The 21084-nt window shown below is 40.9% G+C and overlaps 1 protein-coding gene across 3 annotated transcripts in view; it reads left to right on the top strand.

Annotated features, from left to right (window-relative positions):
- The window catches only part of pde4d (phosphodiesterase 4D, cAMP-specific), a 159624-nt gene extending 139193 nt beyond the window's left edge, over window positions 1-20431 (top strand). For all 3 annotated transcript variants that reach the window (XM_068311752.1, XM_068311753.1, XM_068311755.1), the window contains 14 exons: window positions 619-810; window positions 1855-1891; window positions 1987-2063; window positions 2354-2403; window positions 5457-5569; window positions 12786-12879; window positions 13597-13772; window positions 13877-13975; window positions 14075-14239; window positions 14402-14501; window positions 15831-15985; window positions 16090-16212; window positions 16330-16512; window positions 16611-20431. In XM_068311752.1, coding sequence (XP_068167853.1) covers window positions 619-810; window positions 1855-1891; window positions 1987-2063; window positions 2354-2403; window positions 5457-5569; window positions 12786-12879; window positions 13597-13772; window positions 13877-13975; window positions 14075-14239; window positions 14402-14501; window positions 15831-15985; window positions 16090-16212; window positions 16330-16512; window positions 16611-17138 — 2092 coding nt within the window. In that variant the 3' untranslated portion in view covers window positions 17139-20431. The remainder of the gene's footprint in view (window positions 1-618; window positions 811-1854; window positions 1892-1986; window positions 2064-2353; window positions 2404-5456; window positions 5570-12785; window positions 12880-13596; window positions 13773-13876; window positions 13976-14074; window positions 14240-14401; window positions 14502-15830; window positions 15986-16089; window positions 16213-16329; window positions 16513-16610) is intronic.
- The last annotated feature ends 653 nt before the right edge of the window (window positions 20432-21084 follow it).

The raw sequence follows: 21084 nt of genomic DNA, 5'->3' as shown, positions 1-21084 counted from the left end.
TAGAGAAATCATTTCATCTGTGAATCAGCAGCCGTTATGGAACATAGGTATTTCCTTTGGCCCGGAATTTAGACTAAGCAAATGTTGTTTGTGCATAGATGGCTTTGAATATGACTGCAATAGTCCTAATTGCAAGTGATGTGCTAATTCTGCTGCCAATCATAATGATAGTAATCATCAGCCAGATAATGAGACACTGACTGATTTTAATTTCAAATGTATAAATTTGCATCAGCCAGCTGTAGCCTAGCCGACTGCGCACGTAGCACACACTTTAGGGATGCCATGAGTTTTGAATTTCACAGCTGATGACTGTAAAACTAGTTGATGGTATGGATGGCATGGCAGAAGGTGGCCATAATCCTTCAGTTGGAAAAGTGTATGAGATCTCCCATGAAAATTGGAATGAAAAAACGATTTCAGGTGACAGATTGTCTAAATTTTTAGTTTAAAAAAAACTGATGGTGGAAAATCCTTCAGAGGAAAGTTTATCACTGCGTTCACGCTCTGGTGTCAGCTGTTATTATTTTTGTCTTAATCGTACCAGATTCTATCAAATGTTCATTATCTAATTCTAATTTTAATGTCCTTCCCCTCTCTTTTTCTTTGACCATGCAGTTTTGATGTGGACAATGGCACATCATCAGGTCGCAGTCCCCTGGACCCGATGGCCAGCCCGGGCTCAGGCCTCATCCTGCAGGCCAACTTTGTCCATAGCCAACGGAGAGAGTCGTTCCTCTATCGCTCTGACAGCGACTACGACCTCTCTCCCAAATCTATGTCCCGAAACTCCTCCATTGCCAGTGACATGTGAGTGAAATGCACCCAAAAATACTTCCTGTTGTATTGAATGGGGATATTTCCACTTTTTTTTCTGTCTCTCTGACGTCAACACAGGTCGCGCCACTAACAGCTGATTGTTATTCATAGTCTAAATGAAGTGGTCAGTAAAAATGTATCCCTGAACAAAAGCTGTGTGATTATGATATTGTATTAGTCATGCTTATAACTATACACCCCAAAAATTCAGCTGTCATACTCTGGATCTGTGTTTAAGCCGATGGTATACTCAGTCTTTCCCACACCGAGGAGGCTATCCGGTTGCATGTGCTGTATACTTAGTGTTGCAGGGAGTAAAAATATTGAATGAAATCATAGCTTTTCGATCCAGCCTGAGAGGAAGACAAATAGACCAAAGAATGAAAAATAATGTCCTGCAGTAACCCTAGACTTCCTCCTGAGTGCTGCTTTTTTGCTGTCGAGCGTTGAATCAGTGACCCCTCCCTAACCTGGGGCCACTCTCCGGTTACCGCATTTAAAACCATTACCACCAGAATTCATTAATCTTTTATACCTAATTTTTTTCCCCCATCTTTTTCCTGCTCATTGGCATTTGCAGTGAAACCTGTGTGCGAAGGGCCAAATTGTATGGAAACGTTTATTAGATTGTTAATGATACTGCCGGACGATCAAATAATGTTGTAAAATATTGGAGACGTGCTTGAATACTTTACAACACCCACTGCAGTAAAGCTGTCGTCACCTCTCCTCACCTCAATATGTCAAACTTCAGAGAAATAATTTAATGTTTCAAGTTTTGTTTTATTTTTCCTGTTAGAGTATTTAATTGACAATACTACCTCGTGCTGACCTCAGTTGTTTCACTGAAACTTTAAAATGTTCCACAAATATTGTGGTGGGGAAAGTGTCAATGTCAGAGTATATCAGAGATGCTGAACCTAATCTATTATGATGACCCAGCTCTTTTCAGGAAAAAGCACTACTGTCTTGTTAAATATAAAAATACTGCAATCTTAAATCTAAAATGAACTCTGCTGTCTGTGTGTTCTTCAGTCACGGTGACGATATGATTGTAACACCGTTCGCACAGGTGAGACTTTGTGGTTATTTGAATTGTCTTGTGTTTTTATACCAGGGCAGAATACTTTATAGTTCAGCCCTGGTTTCTGATTTTTTTCCACCTAGGTCCTCGCCAGTTTGCGAACTGTAAGAAACAACTTTGGTGCATTAACGAATCTACAGCAAGACAGAGCATCCAATAAGTAAGTTTTGTAATTTTTATGGATGTTTTTGGTCATACCAGCATGTCAGGTCACTTTACAACTGTCCTTCTAAAGTCACTCTCACTTTGTCACTGGGACCTGCTCTCAATCTGACTTTGCTCGCCCCCTGCTGTTCACATTGTGTACTACAACAACAAACTCGACGTGTTCCCAATGTTTTTGTCCTTATTTTTAAGAGTCCTCTATAAAGTGTAAATACAATATTGAAAGATAAACTGATCATTTTGCTTGGATAGGAAAATGTGAGTGTTTTCTTTCTCCCATGACAGGAGATCACCCATGTGTAACCCACCACCTATCACCAAGACCACCTTTACAGGTATGTGAAGTGTAGCACAAGGTCTCCAGTGTGTGTGTTTGGTATGTGTGTAGTTTTCATTACATGTGTGCACTTTTTATAGGGGCACAAATATTCATCTCTGGGGAATGCCGTTATTTTATTCTGTCTTCTATCAGCTGATGTGTTTTTCAATGGGCATCCTTAACAACGGTGTTCTAATAGTGATGCTATGTCCATTGTAAGCTGTTGGCATGGAGATGATGGGCTGATGAACCAATCCCATTGCCCTCCTCTCCTCCTTGTCAGTGCATTTTTCTGATGTTATTTATTTATATTCAGCGTTTAAGATTTTAAAGGATTACAGGTAGTTCTGTCCCTTTCACCTTTGTGTATAAGAATACATGCTGATAACAGGAAGTCTGAGTTAAAGAATAATAGCTAGTACTCTAAATTTGTTTTTTATTTCCTGTTCTTGTTGGTATTGTGTCTTGTACTTATTAGACCATTTTGTACAGCTTGTAACTTGAATCAGGTCCCAAATATATCATATTTTAAATGACCTCCTGAAAAATAATATTTAAAAAAATTAAGAGATGGACATTTCTTTATTTTTTTTATCTAGACTGGGTAAGCATAAAATTACTAAGTTTGGATATTTTTTGCTTTTTATTCATACCCTTGAAATTTCCTCAACCTCAATTAAGAGGGGCAAAATCTTACTATAAAACAGGAAAACAAAAACAACAAAAGATCAATTTAAGTACTGTTTTGAATGTGATTGGCTCATATTATTTAAATTATAATGTATGCTACTTCAGATGCAGAAGGTCCAAGAATGCAATTATACATAAATTATCTCAACAATCATTATCTCATTCATATTATTTCCTATGTTTTCCATCCCTCTGCTGTTGTCTCTGTATGTTGTCCTCATCCTTTCCCATCATCCTCCTTCCCCTCCCTTTCTCATCTTCCCTTCTCAGTCCAACTTCATTGTCAAGCTGTTCCGGTACATAGTTTGGCTTCAGCCCTGTGTCTGTGCAGCAGAGTGGCCTCTCTGAGAGCCGGTGTCTGATGTCGCACTAAGCATGAGAAGAATGTCATTGACGTCAGTGCAGTTGCTGTCAGAAAGAGTAGCACCCCAGCCACTGACACCACACCAGGGAGAGAGACAGAGAGAGGGAAAGGGATACCGACAAAAAAGACAGAGGAGAGAGAGAGGGAAAAGAGACAAAGGAGGGAGGAGAAAGGATGTTCAGAGATCAACGGAGAAAACCAAGACTGTGGGAGAAGAAGGGGGACTATTGGAAGCAGAGAGGAAGATATTTGTCAAAGACAATGAAGCAGGAGAGGTGGGGGGGTAGTTGGGAATAGGAGGTAACAAAAGATGTCTAGAGATGGTCACTGATCCTTCGTGGAAGCAGAATCCCTACGCATGTTTTGAAACACTGTCAATATTATGTACTACACATACCACAGATTTTCGTGTAATTTAAAAAATGCCCCTGAATGAAAGTAAAGACATATATTTCAACATCATAGCCTAATTAAATTTCCAATGATACCTTTATGCTGACTGTAATGCTAGGCTTGACGGCTTCATGTGATTAAATTCAGTCCTTTTGGTGTATTTTAATCTACCTCTAGATTTTTTTACACCCATCTGTGTAATTGAATTACGGCTAAAGTGACTCCCTTCCCCGATCACATAGCATTAAAAGCCTGTGCTTTCCCAAGTTAGTCAAGCCATCAATATTAATAAGCTTCTGACAAGGTGACATTTTCTGTGAACATAGACTGACTTTGGGAGAGGAGGATATCGTCAATTTCAAATTAAGATGCAGGATGCTTCGATACGGGGCTTGTGACGCCACTGCTGCCATATTATCAGCCATCTATTTGTTTACCTCTCTTTGGGTGTATTTGTATGCTGAGCACATATTAGCATTCGTGCACACGTAGTACAGGAGGTCCCAGCTCTGGCGCCGCTCAGCTATAACTCCGGTCCATGTTTTGTGGCTCTCTCTTCCCCATCCACAGTGCGGTCCTCGCAGGCTTTAGGTACAGCTTGGGGAGAGCAGCACGTTTGGCTACCAGGGACGCCGATGCAACAGCAGCATCTTGTATACACACAGCATCTATAGAAATACCATCCAGCACACACACTGCACTGGATTACACTCTTTGCTTTCTGGATATCATGGATGTTTTTTATTGGCAGAGAAGCTAAGGAGACAAAATCATGATGTGTTATGGTTAGCATTTTGTCTGGTTTGAGCATGCGTGTGTATGCATGAGTGTGTGTCTCCTTGTGTGCGTGTGTGTATGTGTGTGTGTGTTTGTGTGTGTGTGTGTCTGAAATGTATTTGCTAACCGTGTCAGGATGCCGGTAACAGTCTTGGATTTGTTTGATGCTGGACATCATTGACACGGATCTTGGTTCTGAGTCTCTCTGGATTCTGTCTTCCCTCCATCCTTCCTCTGGCAGACATGGGCCTCCTCAGCAGACTGCTGTTCATCCTGCTACATGACTGGAATTACTATTGTATGGATGACAGCATCAATCATATGCATCCAGATGGCAGTCTGATATGTGTGTCATGTGTAGTAGATTTTGAGTCTGTCTGTTGTTTTGTGCTGTTTTTTTAGGATCCCCCTGTGTTATTTCATGTGCTTCTCCTACTATTAACATTCATTTGGACACTCAGAATTGTTAAGGGGTGGTTGTTTGCCATCCCTTACATGCAAACTGTGCTTCTTGGGATTGTATCTGACTTTGAAAAAAGAAGAATCCCAGATTTAAACTGTAGTCGAGAACAGTCCACTGGAGCTTTTTATTTCCTCCAAGGGAATTTGTGAGCTACGACTGACCCGTGACTGCTCATCTCTGGGTTAGGATACGGAACAATAAGGCCCAAGTCCCAGGCCTGCAAAGCTGGTTCATCTTTCCAGTATGAAGAGTCACCCATGTGTCTACTCGGGGTATCCCAGCTTAGCCGTATGTGGGGTGGGAGACCCCGGGCCCGGAGCTTCCACTAGCCTTCTGAAGCGGGCCCTTACTGACCCCTTGCCCTCCTGTCTTGCCCCTGCAGAGGAGGCCTACCAGAAATTGGCCACTGAGACTTTGGAGGAGCTGGACTGGTGTTTGGACCAGTTAGAGACCCTGCAGACAAGACATTCAGTCAGCGAGATGGCCTCCAACAAGGTAAGAGTGACAAAAGAAGTTTGCGACACCTTGTTAAGACAAACATCGCATTTTATTGCTAAGCTGAGCTCTTTGAGGCCAACATGTACAGCAACTGTTCATGTTGGCCTCATGTTGGTTCAAGCTTTGTTTTTGTTTTTTGTTTTTTATCAGACATGAAGTAACTTATTGCATGGATGCATTGTGTGTCAGCAAGCAGCAGCTGCTCCCTAGCATTTCTCTTCTGAACGAACCATGTGCTCTACTTTATACTCGTCATTCAGCTGCAGGGAAATGGTAGCTGAAGGACACATCAAGCTCTCAGCACAATCTAGTAGAAATGATCCAGATCAATATATATTGTGGTGAATAGGAATATATATACAGTATATATGTAAGTAAAAGTTTTAAGAATCTGTCCATGTCTGGGTGTGACCTGCTCCTTTGCCATCAGCCCTCTCGGCTTGTTGTCAAGTGTCTGTCCCCTTATTAGGGGAGCCTGAGGAATTCATTTGTGAACATTATTTAATATGATGTGCAGATTCAAAGCACACACTCTCAAGGCGTTGGGCTATGTTATCCGTTACTGACAGCATCGCCATTCAAGCCAGGAGGGGTGTGTGTGCGCGCCTGTGCGTGCCTGTGTGCGTGTGTGTGCGTGTGTGTGTGTGTGTGTGTGTGTGTGTGTGTGTGTAGGAACACTGCTGTGTTGGTCTGAATGCTGATTGGCTCTTGGCTCAGGTGATGTCACACTGTGATGTCATACATAGGGGGAGGGACCCAGACGGAGGGGGTGAAGGGGGGGAGGGGGTGACAAGCAGACAAAGCATTATACACACTTGCTAATGATGTCACACAGGTGAGCTGTATGTCTTCTGCTTTATAGTGAAAAGATTTATTATTTTGTTTTTAATGCACTGAGCTTTGCTCGCCAACACAGCTTTCTCTGGTTGCTATGACAACAGCCACAGGTCCAACCAATCTCACTACGGCAACACACACTCGCGCATATAGGTTACACAGTCACTACATCTCCCACACACATCCATTATCTGATGTTTGTACCTGGAAGACTTTCATTTTTCCACACTTGACATAATCCTCAATTTATCAAGGATTCCTCAGATTGAAAACACATTTTAAAAACAAGTACTCCTGTGACGTAAATCCATTTATCTTACAAAAAAACCACAACACCTGTAATTGTCCTGATGAGGAAGTTGTTGTGAAAATCACCATTACCTTAGGATGTCACTGCCATTATTTAGCGGTCAACTGTAGATGTTGTTTTTCTTTTGTTTGCTAAGACATAACAGTTGTTTCAGCTTTCAGTGATGGCCCCCAACAATTTTGAAAATGATTCATGTCATTGATGAACATAAGTGTTGTGTAACAACAATAACAACAATAATAATAACAACAATAATAATAATAATAATAAAAACAACAGCAACTGTGATTAATAATAATATAATAACACAAGGATGAATAATGACAATAATGATCATTATTACATCCCGCTTCAGAGCGGTGATATATTGTAATTGTCAGCGTTTGTGTGTCCGTTCGTTTGTCCGTCTGTTAGTCCACCAAACATCTTTGCAACCATTGCAGATAGAAAGGTGAAACAAAAAGCACATTACTCAGGCAGCAAAAGGGATGAAAGTGAGATGATGACCTTGAGAAAGGTAGGCCAAAGTCAAATTACAACTTTTGTACTCTCAGGAATAGCCGGATAAGATAGAAAGACGAGGGAGAAGGCCAGTGTGAGTAAGACCATAGATCAAAGTGATTTGATCTATGTAAGTAGGTCAGAGCACTAGCTTTGATCGTTGACCTATGCAAGTAGGTCAGGGTAAAATTTTGGTAAGCAGACCTCAGGATTGTGTTTGATATATCACGGGATGGGATGTTGCAGTCTCTTACTGCCGTGGTTCTAATTTTTATTTTTATTTGATTCTGATTTTTTTTTTTTTTTTTTTTAAATTCTGATTTTTTTTAATTCTGATTTTTTTTTTTTGTGCTTTTCCTGTAAAATAGTCCAACAAACAGAAAAGATGGTCAAAACCTATGTTCAGGTTGTGTCCATGAACTGGACTTCAGTTCAACCCAATGAAGACAAAGGTGGTGCAGCAGAGGCAGGATTTAGCCCCGCTAACCTCAGTTGAACCTGACAGGCTGGCAGAATTAGAAACACTGAAGGAAGCATGCAGATACGATGACTACAAGCACTTCTTTTAAGTCCCCCAAAAATAAAAAAGTAAGAAATGCAAATATTTTTAATCTGTGATTAAATCGGATTATCTCTGGTTAATTTGATTACATCATCTTTAATTGACACCAGTGACAAATATGTGTCTTACTTTTTAACGTTAAAAATAACTACGCTTTTTTTGCAGTTTATGATGCTTTATTTTGCAGTTTGTGACGCTTCATTCCCACCTCCAGTCAGATTTTTCATCTTCACAACATGAATGGACAGGAGACCCGCTTGTCAATGTTAGCGGTCCATTCATCGAAAACACTCATAGTAATTGCAATTCGTCGTCCTCCCTGTGTTTTGTGGAGAGGGGGTGTCTGCCATCCGAATACATGTGTGAGATGAGAAAAGAAACAAATGCAGCAGAGACCTGGAGGTGTCTCGGGCTCCGTACAACAGGGAATAGATATTTTTGGTCACTCCGCCAAAGAACAAATTACACGCTACGCTTGGTGTGACACTTTCCAATTTTTACCCAGTGCTTTGTGTTAACACCTCTTCGATAAGCTATCAATATGTGTTTACACATTATTTGTGGGGGAGAGAGAGAAGAGGCCTGTGTGGATAGGAGGGGTGTCGCTTGGTGCTGTATTTCTCCATATGTTTCTGCAGGGACTGAGCCTTATGTGTGTGTTCTGGTGTGTGTCGTGAGCCTGTGCAGGCCTGCTTGGCTCAGAGCCCGTCAGAGTTGTTGGGTCTCAGATAGACAGTCGTCTCATCTGCTCCGGTATAGCTGTTAATTACTGTCCATTCTGGCTGCAGAAATAGGTCTTAAGCGAGTTTTTGTTTTTGTTCTTAAAATCCCCTCCAGCATATATTGTGAGGTGGTTATTGTGATTGTCTATACATCCATCTTTTGTAATTCTGTTCCAGGGCGAAAAGTGGAAAAACGTCCCCACACAGTGACATGTTGAATCAGTTGTTATTTAGGATATCATTTAACAGTCAAATCCTGCTAGATATAAGTTGTAGAGTTACAAGTTGTAAGCAAATGACAAGGCTTTTTTTTTTTTCATCAAGAATAGATGTCCTGATTGTGTAATTTCTTTGTAAGACATAAGATTTATATCAGACAATATTAGAACGTCTAATTTCTCTAATGATCTAAGAAAAAAGGAAAGATTTGAATTTGGTATAACGATTGTAGGATAAAAATTATTTTAATGATATTCTCTCTTTTGAGCAAGAAGAGGAAGAGTTTCACATAATTTCATTGAATCCTGGAAATTTGTTCTGCTGGAGAGAGGAATGGTGCTTTACATTCTCAAGCCCATTAAAATGTAATTCTATCTACTGGATATTTTAATCATTGCAAGGAATTTGGGGGATGGAGTGGACTAGAATCAATACGGTCTTATTCAAATTAAGGTTAGATCCCGAAAGTGTTCCAAATAGGTCAAATTCAATATTACTGATTTAGTTGCTTGAGGCTTGGTAGAGGAGATTGTCTTCTTCAGACAGGACAGGGTTTTATTCCTTGTTTCCTTTGCGTCATCAACATTGGTTTTGGGAATCAAGTGCTTTGGGCAATGTCTGTAGACAGGTCAAATATTAATACGGCTAAAGGTTCTATATTGTGGCGCTGTACAATTTTAAGGGGAGTGAGTGTTTAACTTACACGACATTCTGTTGTTGTGTTTCTGTAAAGAATTTGCTCAAAGTTGAACCTCCTATTGGCCTGAAATAAATATGGCCTCTCAGTCCGATCTAATGCTTTTTGCACTTGAAAACGCAAATTCTTCAAAGGCAGATTTGCTGCTATGATTTTTTTTCTCATGATCCACTGAGATCTACTTTAAAGATGCATTGATGGATGCATTAATTTTGCCACCTAATTGTGATTTGCTGGTATGTAACTTTATGATTTGTTTGCGAGATAATGTGAGGATGTCAGAGTTTAATTGATAATTCAAGCATTGTGAGTATCATCTATGTTAGGATCTTACAGTCCAACAGTGGGAAAAAATCTTTTAGTAGATATAATTAAGGATTGCCACCAAAATCTAATGGTTTGTTCCATAGGCCTTACTCAAAAACATCCTTAATTCCTTTCTTAATCTTTTGAATAATCTTGCTAATGGACAGACAAATCAACGCCTCCTTGGCGGAGGTAATAACATTAAAACGGCAGATAATGAAGTGCTATTGAATTAGTGGCAGTTGAAATTGCTGCCAGAGATGTAGAATATGTTCATTATGTTTTATTCACATTTATACACCAGCTTCCTATTTTCAATTTATTTCACGAGGGGACCATTTATTCCGCTGTTCATGGGGAAGTTTAAATGAAAAAAAAATCTTCCTCCAATAAGACTTGATCATTGTTTCTAACTGAAGCAACAACCTCTTGAGCTCAGTGACACATCCAACATGTGTGGATGCACTGCTTTCACTTTTTATCCCACTTTAGATAATGATGACGTATTTTCTTTCGGTGACTTTAATTGGTAATCACACACTTACATGTTCTCACCGGTGATGTTACTGTGAATCACCGTGCCTGAATACTGGCAGGAAAGCTGACCTCACCTTTTCACTATTGTGTTGCGTTTGATTAGGTAACCTGTGCTTGTACACAATGTTGTACAGGAGCTCGGCTCACTCCGCAAGCAAACTCATAGATGTGCCAGTGAATGGAATCTAAAAATGTCTTGCACAAATAAATATGTACTGTATGCACACACACACACACACATACACACACACACACACGCACGCACATGCACGCGCTGCACTGCAGGAATGGAAGGAAAAAGGAATTGGTAGATTTTCCACTGACAGACTGTCCAAGCCAATCACACAGCAGGTGACCTCAACTCTGGTCAAATTTAAGCCAATCAGAGGTGATGATGAGCTCACACTTGTTCCATATCTGCGCGCTGATTTGCTGCTGTTGCGTGGCAGTCTGTACTCTTCACATGGGAGCTTGTGACATACAGGCACAGAAGCAGGCAGCGTTTTCACCAACCTGGTGCTTTGGCATCTACCAGGCATCTGCAGCATCATCAATTATTCACAGACTCGGCAGTGTGTCCTTGTATCCGAGTGTGTGTGTGTGTGTGTATTTGTGTATGTGTTGGAACGTGCCCACATGTCAAGTACGTAGAAAGGTGTGTGTGGTCACGATTCGCTCTCATCGGATCTTTGGGGAGCTGCTTCTTTCTCAAAGTCTGTGTTTCCCCTCCGTTTCCTGGAATATGGGCTCGTCTGTGTGGATATTCACAGGAGGGGACCGGGATGCTTTCCTAACCGACTCTTTCACACAGATTTGCATTGAACCTCTTTGGGTTGAGGTTTATTACCGGCAAGAACTGCAGACACTTTTTGTTTCACTAGCTGCCTAGAGCTCCCAGCATCCAGACTGAAGGCTAGGCTTGGCTTGAACTTGAGCATTAAACCTCTGCTTTTCTGCTTCTCCATCTGTTTTTTTTTTTCTTTCTTGTTTTTGATTTGTCAAAATGCCTGAAACAAATTATTTGCTCACTGTGTCTTGGGGATATATAAAGGTAAGATGTGGTTTCTGGTTGGGGCGTCCAGATGACTTACTGTGATGTTTTAATGTAATTGTGTGATTTTATTTCTGGATAATAAATGTCTTTTTTTTTAACTGAGGGTTATTCATGATCCAGATTTGAGGGGGGGGGGTTTTGGTCTGGTGGGGAATCAGGGCTTCGTAGGTGTGTCGTGTGGATCCATCATCCATTTTGGTTTATCTGTGTGGAGTTGGTGGTGCTTTGAAAGGTTTAAATACATAGGAAATCACATGTAGCTGCCGTTTTCCTTTAGTTTAGATTAGTAAGCACAGACACTTTTCAGGACGCGTAAATTCAAATTTTTGTTTTGTTTTTTATGCAGCAAAAGCTTTTGTATATGGAATAAAACAATAAATTATAAAGCAGTCCTTTGTCATTGCTCTATATTTCTGTCATAGTGAGGGGCTGTAACCACAAACCTGATTTTTAAAAAAAACCTTTACATCCTCTCATTTTTAGATTTTATTTCAATTATTTCTTTTATTTAGTTAATTCTTATTATTTGCGCAAAGCTTTACCAGTCGTGTGTTTTATCGCTGCATCGGCTGTTATCACCTGACAAACACACGCTACAGATGATTCCATCCTTCTTGTGTCTCCATTTTAAAAAGCCGCCCACTGAATGTTTTTGCGTCCCATTTACCGTAATGTCAATACACAACTCCACAGTAAGCACTCCACAGTGCTGTAAAGGTCTATTTTAGGTGATTAGTATTGATTCGTGTAATTAATCAATACACATGCATAATGCATTAGGAGCAAAGGCAGAGTCATCCAGACAACGCAGCAGCTTTGTTGCGGAGGTCTTTGTTTTTGCGGTCTGCTGTGGAACTGTTTTGCAACCACTTTGGAAAATACCTGATTTCAAGCATCCTCCTCCATATCAATCATTTTGCTCTTCAAATGAAAAGCCGCTGCTATGTTGGGGACTGCTGGTGTAATTGGGCACAAGAGAAGAAGGAATGGGGGAAATGTGTTGCAGGACAGGCAGCTTGAAAAGAATCAGAATACTTTATTCATCTGTAAAGGGGGAAATAGCTTAAATGAATATGAACGAAAGCAAAGAAAAGAAGAATTACTGATTAAATAAATAAAAAACAAATTTGTAGCCCTCTGACCTGCTGTGTGTGGTTGTGTGTGTGTACACTGAGTACAGCTCCTGTGGTGTGATTGGAAATTATTAGTCAGACACCCCAGACAATGGGAGGGCCAGTGTCAGAGCATTCATAAAAATGTATTTTTAATTTAACAATAAGCTTTTATTGGTGGACAAAGGGATAAAACATATATATATGTATATACATATATATATATATGTAGTCAGATCTATTTTATTTGGGTTTTGAATTGAATTTGCATTTCCTCAGCATTCATTTAAATGTGTGTGTATGAGACCTCAGCTGTTAAAAAAAATTAAAATAGTGACATTGCTCCTTTCTTTCAGTTCAAGAGGATGCTGAACAGAGAGCTGACTCACCTATCAGAGATGAGCCGCTCTGGAAACCAGGTCTCTGAGTTCATCTCCAGCACTTTCCTGGGTGAGTAATGACATGGGATGGTGGATTCACCACAGGTGCATTAAAGTAATGAAAAGAATCTCTACAGTACCCGGCATGAAAAGTGAAATATAACAGAATGTCAAGCGTCAAAGTGAGCCAGAGGTGTCTCGTTTTGGTCAAACACGCGCAGTAGATATCCATCCATACATACATCCATCCATCCTCCCTCTTGACGACGAGACGACTCAAACTATCTTGTCTCGTCTTTTTCCCTGCGGGTCATAGGGGTTGCTGGAGCCTGTCCCAGCTGGCTAGGGGCGGGGGGGGGGGGGGATCTGGAGGCATTGCCAGTGCATCGCGGAGCAACATGAAAGACAAACCAAACCACTCACACACACAATTATATTCAATTTGGAGTGATCATCTAATTTGTATGTTTTTGGAGGTGGGAGGAAGCTGGAGAAGACATGAAGAGAACATACAAATTCTGCATAGAAAAAAAATCTAAACCAGAACCTTCTTGCTGTGAGGCCCCCATGCAGTAGATGTATTTTTTATTTTGACTGCAAGAACTATTCATCCATACACACATTATTTTTTTTGCTGTAGCTTAATATCAAGTTCATTAATTCTTTACAGGAAGAAATAAGAATTTTCATCTGGTTGAACCCCTACAAAAAAAAACAAAAAACAAAATTTGCATTAAAAAAGATTGTGTCAACCTCATATTCACCTTACGATTGTGTTACTTTTCAGACAAGCAACACGAAGTGGAGATGCCATCCCCTCAGACGCAGAAGGAGAAGGAAAAGAAGAACAAGCCCATGTCTCAGATCAGCGGAGTGAAAAAGCTGCAACACTCCTCCAGCCTCACAAACTCCAACATCCCTCGCTTTGGTGTCAAGACTGAGACAGAGGATGAACTTGCTAAGGTTTGTTCATCCGTTCGGACTGCATGGTGTTTCAAGTTTAAAAGTTCAAGTGTTAAAATTTGTCTTTAAATATGTTTGTACTTAAATATGTTTTTTCCTCCCAGGAGCTGGAGCATGTCAATAAATGGGGCCTTAATGTTTTTAAAATCTCAGAGTTCTCTGGGAATCGGCCACTAACAGTCATGATGTACACGATATTCCAGGTAACATCCGTTTTGTTGTTGTTTTTTTTGTCATAATGCTTGTTGAGTTCCTCAATTTGCCGTGGCTGTGCATAATTTCTTCTGTTTTCTGGTTTGCAGGAGAGGGAATTGTTAAAAACATTTAAAATTCCACTCGACACCTTTATCACATACCTGATGACCTTAGAAGACCATTACCATGGCGATGTAGCCTACCACAACAACATTCACGCTGCTGACGTCACCCAGTCAACTCACGTGCTGCTATCCACCCCTGCCCTAGAGGTGTGTGTGCGTGATCAACAGCTAACACACAAACACTTCCACAATCAGCTTCAATCAAAGTCCTTCTTGAGTTCGATGCTTGCGAGGGTATTTTTGTCAGACCATTTGATTCTCACATCCACCCCGCCCTCTGCCCCTCTGCGCCTGGTTCATCTCTTTCAGGCTGTATTCACGGACCTCGAGATCCTAGCTGCCATCTTTGCCAGTGCAATTCACGACGTGGACCATCCTGGAGTCTCAAACCAGTTCCTCATCAACACCAGTGAGTCTAAATATGGAGCAATCACAGCAGCTTCGTTCACTCAGCGATATCACAAACACACACAAGAGACAGTATCTGTCTGACATCTAGTTGAGAACACACACACTTTATTCTTCACTTCACTGGCAGACACTTTCTCACATGATGGCTTATAGAGCGTGAATATGAAGTCTTTTTACCCGACGCACACGATGAAAACGTGTGAAACGGCTTCACACGCACACAGACATGTGCATCGACAATATTCACACGCACACGTGCGTGTCTTCACCAGCATGTGCCTCTGTAGTCAAGTGTGATGCCACTGACATGTGATAGAGCAGAGTTCAAAGAAGGGATCAATATTGTCCTCAATAGCACCCTTTCCTGCTAGCGCATTAGCATTCAGGTTCTCAGCCAATAAAATCCTTCCAAAGACACAGATATAGAAACAACGAAAACCGTTTTTTTCTCTGACCTGTTGGCTCGTGATTTTTTTCTGGTTTACATTGGGCAGCAGTTACTTATGACAATCAACACCATGTTCATCCCGTTGTACATTTTAAAATACTTATTTATGCATTGATTAACAACAACCTTTTAGCCAAGCATGAACAAAAAGGCCGTAGTCATTGAATTCAAAATCAAGTTCCAAGCAAAAACAGAAATCTCAGTTAATAATTGAAATTATGGAATCTGTGTGGTTTATTAAACGTGTGAACTGTCCTCTGGATACTGAGACTGAGCCTTTGCACTCTCTCTGAGTCATCCTTAACCGGAGGGACTACAAATATCACCTTGATTTGGCAATTTAGAAGAAAACACCGACACATACAGCTTATATCCACTGGGCATTGACTAAAATGGGCATTTTGGAAGCCATTATAATGGTAAGTGTTGCATTAAAGCATTAGCTATAGTAGATTTGAGCAAGAAATGCACTCCTCAGTCTCAGACGCTGAACACACAAAATGTGTTGTGTTTCCCAAAAGCCCAAACGGGGATTCCCTGCAGTAAAGGCAGCGTGAGTCATCCTCATTTGATGCCACCAGAATGATCTTCTGTCAGCCACTGAGCCACAGAGCAGGATCCCCTTTCTCCCTTCTGCCCCTCCGTTGCCAAGACTAATGCATCTTAATGGAAAATCTAAATACAGACAGAGGACCTTCAAATGACCCAGAGGGGGGGAAACCTCTCAGGAAAAACACGATGATGCTCACAGAGCACAAGGGGAATAATGTATCACATAAAATTTGGCTATTTGTAGTAAAATTTATGGATATGGCTAAAAAAGAAAGGACAACAAGCTCACATGATGTACCCATGTGTCACCCCCCCCCCCCAATGCAGATTCAGAACTGGCACTGATGTACAACGACTCATCAGTGTTGGAAAACCATCATCTAGCCGTTGGTTTTAAGCTACTACAAGAGGAGAACTGTGACATCTTCCAAAACTTGACCAAAAAACAAAGACAATCACTGCGAAAGATGGTCATCGACATTGTGAGTGAACAGACGCAACCTCTGTCAAAGATGAGGGCAAGAATTGGAGTTATATAAGGTTTTCAGTCCCTGCTATTGTTACTGAGTTCTCGTGCCTCCCTCAGGTTCTAGCAACAGACATGTCCAAGCACATGAATCTACTGGCCGATCTGAAAACCATGGTGGAAACCAAGAAGGTGACCAGCTCTGGTGTGTTGCTGCTAGACAACTACTCTGACAGGATACAGGTCAGAATTACATCAAAACAACCTCACAACTATAACCAATGAATCACAACTGCTGATGTTTTCAACCTTAACGTTCCGTTAAACCATCTTTTATACCTTGCTGTTGTTTCCGTTTAGGTTCTACAAAACATGGTGCACTGTGCAGACCTGAGCAATCCCACTAAACCTCTCCAGCTGTACCGGCAGTGGACTGACCGCATCATGGAGGAGTTCTTCAGTCAGGGTGACCGAGAGAGGGAGCGGGGCATGGAGATCAGTCCCATGTGTGACAAACACAACGCCTCCGTAGAAAAGAACCAGGTCATTTGAGAAGTCACGAACACGCTGACAGTATGTGAACTTGCATGTTGACATACTGAGTGACCTCTGACCCCTTGCTTATTTTTTTTTTTTTGCAGGTTGGTTTCATAGACTACATCGTTCACCCTCTGTGGGAGACATGGGCTGACCTGGTCCACCCGGACGCCCAGGACATCCTGGACACCTTGGAGGACAACAGGGAGTGGTACCAAAGCACCATCCCCCAAAGCCCCTCTCCTGCGCTGGATGAGCCTGAAGACGGCACTCGACCTCCAGGAGGGGACAAGTTCCAATTCGAGCTCACTCTGGAGGAAGATGGGGAGTCAGACACTGAGAAAGACAGTGGCAGCCAGCCAGAGGAGGAGGAGGAGGAGGAAGACGAGGAGGAAGAAGAGGAAAACAGCTGTACCGACTCGAAAACACTCTGCACGCAGGACTCTGAATCAACGGAGATACCTTTAGATGAACAGGTGGGGGAGGACGAAGAGGAGGAGGAGGAAGAGGAGGAGGAGATAGCTCAAGAGGGGGAGACACATTGCTTACCACCGTGTGTGGTGGAGGAAGAAGTAGCAGAGGAGGAGGAAGAGGAGGAGGGGGAGGTGCTAGAGAAAGCCCCACACACATAGCAGTTTCTGGACGGGCACCTGAAGAACTGTTCTTCTTAGTAAACAGATGATTATTTATAGAATATTTTTGGGTTTTTGTGGAGTCTGTGTGTGTTTTTTATACATCAATGTTTCTGGTTCCAAAGTGTGCGCTGCTCTCCACCTCGGCCACTCCTCCTCTTATCTTTGCTTGGACACACCCACCGGTACTTTTTCAAGTTTTTTTGCACTCAGGAATATTCCCTTCCATTCCCAATTCTACTGAAGTGTTGTGTCTTTATTTCACTGTTACGCCTCTGCTTAACAAGCTTCATTTTAGGACGCAGCCGAGCAGATCTCCATCTGCTCAGCGCCGTTCATTTTGACAGGTGACGTCACTTTTTCTCTCCCTCTGGTCAGTCTCAGCCTTTGCCTGAAATTTTTCAGTGTTTTATCAAGTGCCCGTACTCTACAAAGACGGTAATTGGTCTGTTCAAGGAGCTCCTCCCTCTCGGTTTAAGTCATTTCCTCCCCACTGCGAATTAGGAGGCATTTTACAGTCCGGCTGAGACCTGGACAGGACGCGGCAGAGATGAAAGCTGCAGCACACCGGGGAGCTTTTCAAAACGCAGGTCTGAGGTCGGAAGTCTTCCTTGAAAACCTGACTGATATACAAAGCTCAAATCTAAACAGCCTTCACGCTGTCCTAGACCTCTTTAATTTTGTATTGTACTGTATGTAAGATTCAGATATTTTTTAGAATTTACTTTTGAAATCCTTGGCTTTCTTGTGTTAGCAGAGGCGATTTAAGAACTTTTAGAAACCAACGGGGAGAAACGCATCGCGGCGTTTTGAAGGGGGGGGGTCTCTTCACGGCTTGATTACATTAGAAGGTGTTTGCACTTGCTCAAATAGCATTTATACTACTATTCCCATGCCACTATAGTCATATTTGGTTTATCTTGTGACTTGGAATTTTGAATTGATTCATAACAACTCTTATTTTGGTGAGAGTTTTCACTGAGAAGGAAGCAGGAACCATTTACATTGAAGTTGTCTGTGAAGCGAATGAAGCCTTTGAAATTTAGTATCTTATATCGTTGCCTGCAGTTCTTTTGAACACATCCTGAGACAATGCAATGCTCTTTCAGTTCATATAAAAACACCTTTTTTAAGAGAAACAAAAGCTTGATGAGTGCTCCAAAATACAGAAAAACACGTAATGATGTTTGAAAACTATGAGTGAATTTATCCCAATGTGCTTATAGCTTTTATCATCTATTTCTATTTTTCTTGCTCATTTGTTTGACTCACACATCACCGTCAGCGGCTTACCTGAGTGTTCACCCACAGTGTTTTCTGTTCACCTAAACTTTTGTTCAGTTTTGCTGTTACAACCTCAAACCCAGTTGCTGTCTTTGTTTTCAACAAGACAATCAGCTCCGTTGTGTCATCATCAGATGAGACCATCCTCCAGCTAAATACTCTTAATGCACTGATATATTCATACGTCAAAATGTTTAAACTCACCAACACACTCATCAATACTTATGCTTGAACAGTGCTGTCTTACACCTCAGCTACTCATTTCTCACTCTACACCTGATGCTATTATTTATTATTTTTTTATTTGTTGAGTTTTTTTTTGGGGGGGGGGGGGGTTGCAATATTTAGGTGGTACAATACATATTTCAGACACAGTAGACACATTACATGCTTGCCGTTAAAATTCCCAAATATATATTTTCCTTGTTGTGTACATAATCTATAAATCAACAAATTTAAAAAAAGGAAAATGATTTGAAATACTGCACACAGCTTTTCTAGGAGTGCTGGTTTTAATCTTGTGTCATTTCCAAATCTTTATTTAATCATTTTCATTTTGTGCCAAGATTTGTTTTTCTCTCTTTTCTCATCCTCACCCGATGCCCTTATCTGTAATAAAGAATTCTGGTTTTATTGCTGTTTACAAACATATTTATTGTGCTGTATGTAATATATTATTAATGTTATTAATATCATAACGCTGTTTGTCGTAAATGGTTGATTCTTATCATCCCTTTTGGTGATGGTGTGGCTGTATTACGTACCTCTTGTTGAGAGAATGTTTATTACACATGAGCTTCAGTGTAAAAATGATCCATCGACATGTTGCTTGTCTGCAAACTAGCTCAGTGAAGAGAAGGGGAAAGCCAAATTGTTTTTTAAAAAGAAACTGTTCCTTGGCCCATGGGCTGTGCCTTAACTTCAAAGCATGTCATTTTCTTTAGCCTTTTTCAGTTGATTTTCTAGTTCTCTTTTGCTGCATCGGTGAACCGTTTGGCTTGGGTTGACCTGATCTCCTGTTATGAATTTGAAAATGTTGCCTTTTTACTACACACAGCCAAACACAAGTCGCTCTATCAAAAAAAAAAAAAAAAAAAAAGTGACTCGGGAAAATCTGTTGTTGATGGAGAAGCTTGAAGAGATTCAGGCCAAACCCAAGTCATGGATTTACTATTTGAGTGGTGTGTGGCCTATAGCCGGATTTCTGAGGTGTATTTGCTGTAGACCTGGTCTGAACGGCCTGTCCCCACACGCACAGATGTGACACGGTCAGATGTAAAAAATATGGTGGTAACTTTACAGGATTATTTCCCCGTTATCTGAACGCTCATGTGGTTGTATTTCAGCTGGATACACTGAAAAGGATGCAAAGGGATGTCCTGAGCGTGTTTGTAGACCACAGTCGACAAAGCACAGAGGCTTTGAGACACATCTGCATGTTCAGCCACTGCTGCATTATTTATGGCTGAAACACTGACAGTTGTGTTGCTTATCTATGCTCGGCTCACAGTTCCACTCACATTACTTGCAATATCCAAAACCACTGACATTCGTCTGCCTGGTCAGAAAAAAGGTCGAGTATATTCCTGTAGTGATGGGAGGTGGTGGGGAGGGGGGTAACGGGACCGGGTGAGTGCATCATTGTCCCAAAAATGGGACTCTTCTTTTGACACACATACTGTAGATTCTAAACAGCCCTGGACCAATGGAAACAGTGGGTCTTTTCTCATTATGTGTTCTATTTTTTATGGTATGAAAGGAAAACACAAACTGTAACTTAAGAAAAGGTCTTCAGGACAATTATTTTTTTGGGTTATGTCTTTAGAATGCCAACTTGTCTGGAAGTTTCACAAGACAATTAAAATGTTATTTTAATGAATTCCTTGTTAATTGCAGTTTATTGGATAGCACTGTAGATCATAAGACTTTGTGTAATAAAATAAATAAAAAGAATGAAAAAACTTTTTTTATGCAATGGATTAAATAAAAGCATGGGTTGATTCTGCCTACTCACTGGTTTCTTGATGTCATTGATTCAAGTTGTAATATAAGTATGCAAGATATACAAAAAATCTACAAAGTTTAAGAGGAACACACTTTCTATATCTGGTATATCAGTAATTTTCCAAAGAATATTTTAGTATGACCTTAGCCCAATGGGTGAGGCTTGTACAAATCTGGTTTCTCTGGATATTTTCTGCTAATTATTTATTAATTTATTTTATTGCATTTATCTGTTTAGGATTTTTCTCAGGCTATCTCTAATGTTGCCTATCACCACGTCTGAGGAACATACTGTAGGTAGTACATTCAGTTACTGCATGTCATCCATTGAAACTGAACAGCGTCATCTGCTGTTCACTTCAGGGAGCAGTCAATCATCAGTACTGTATGGCCCTGCTGGGAAAAGATGTGATCGGCATCTGTTGCATAACCTTCATATCTGTGAAGCTGTTGTATATAATATATAAAATATTTTCACTGTCACCAGCTGGGGGAATAAGTGGATACAAGAGAGAAAGTACTATAGTGAATATGTAATTCACAAAAAATATAGCAATATACAGAAACAATACATTTTTACTGTTCTAACACTAGGAGGCGCACGTGGTCAAGAAATAACCTCCGTCAAGTTTCCATCTGGGCAGCAAGAAAGAGACAC

The sequence above is a fragment of the Antennarius striatus genome, chromosome 3, assembly GCF_040054535.1.
Source record: "Antennarius striatus isolate MH-2024 chromosome 3, ASM4005453v1, whole genome shotgun sequence".
Lineage (NCBI taxonomy): Eukaryota > Metazoa > Chordata > Actinopteri > Lophiiformes > Antennariidae > Antennarius > Antennarius striatus.
This window is presented reverse-complemented; position numbering and strand designations above follow the sequence as displayed.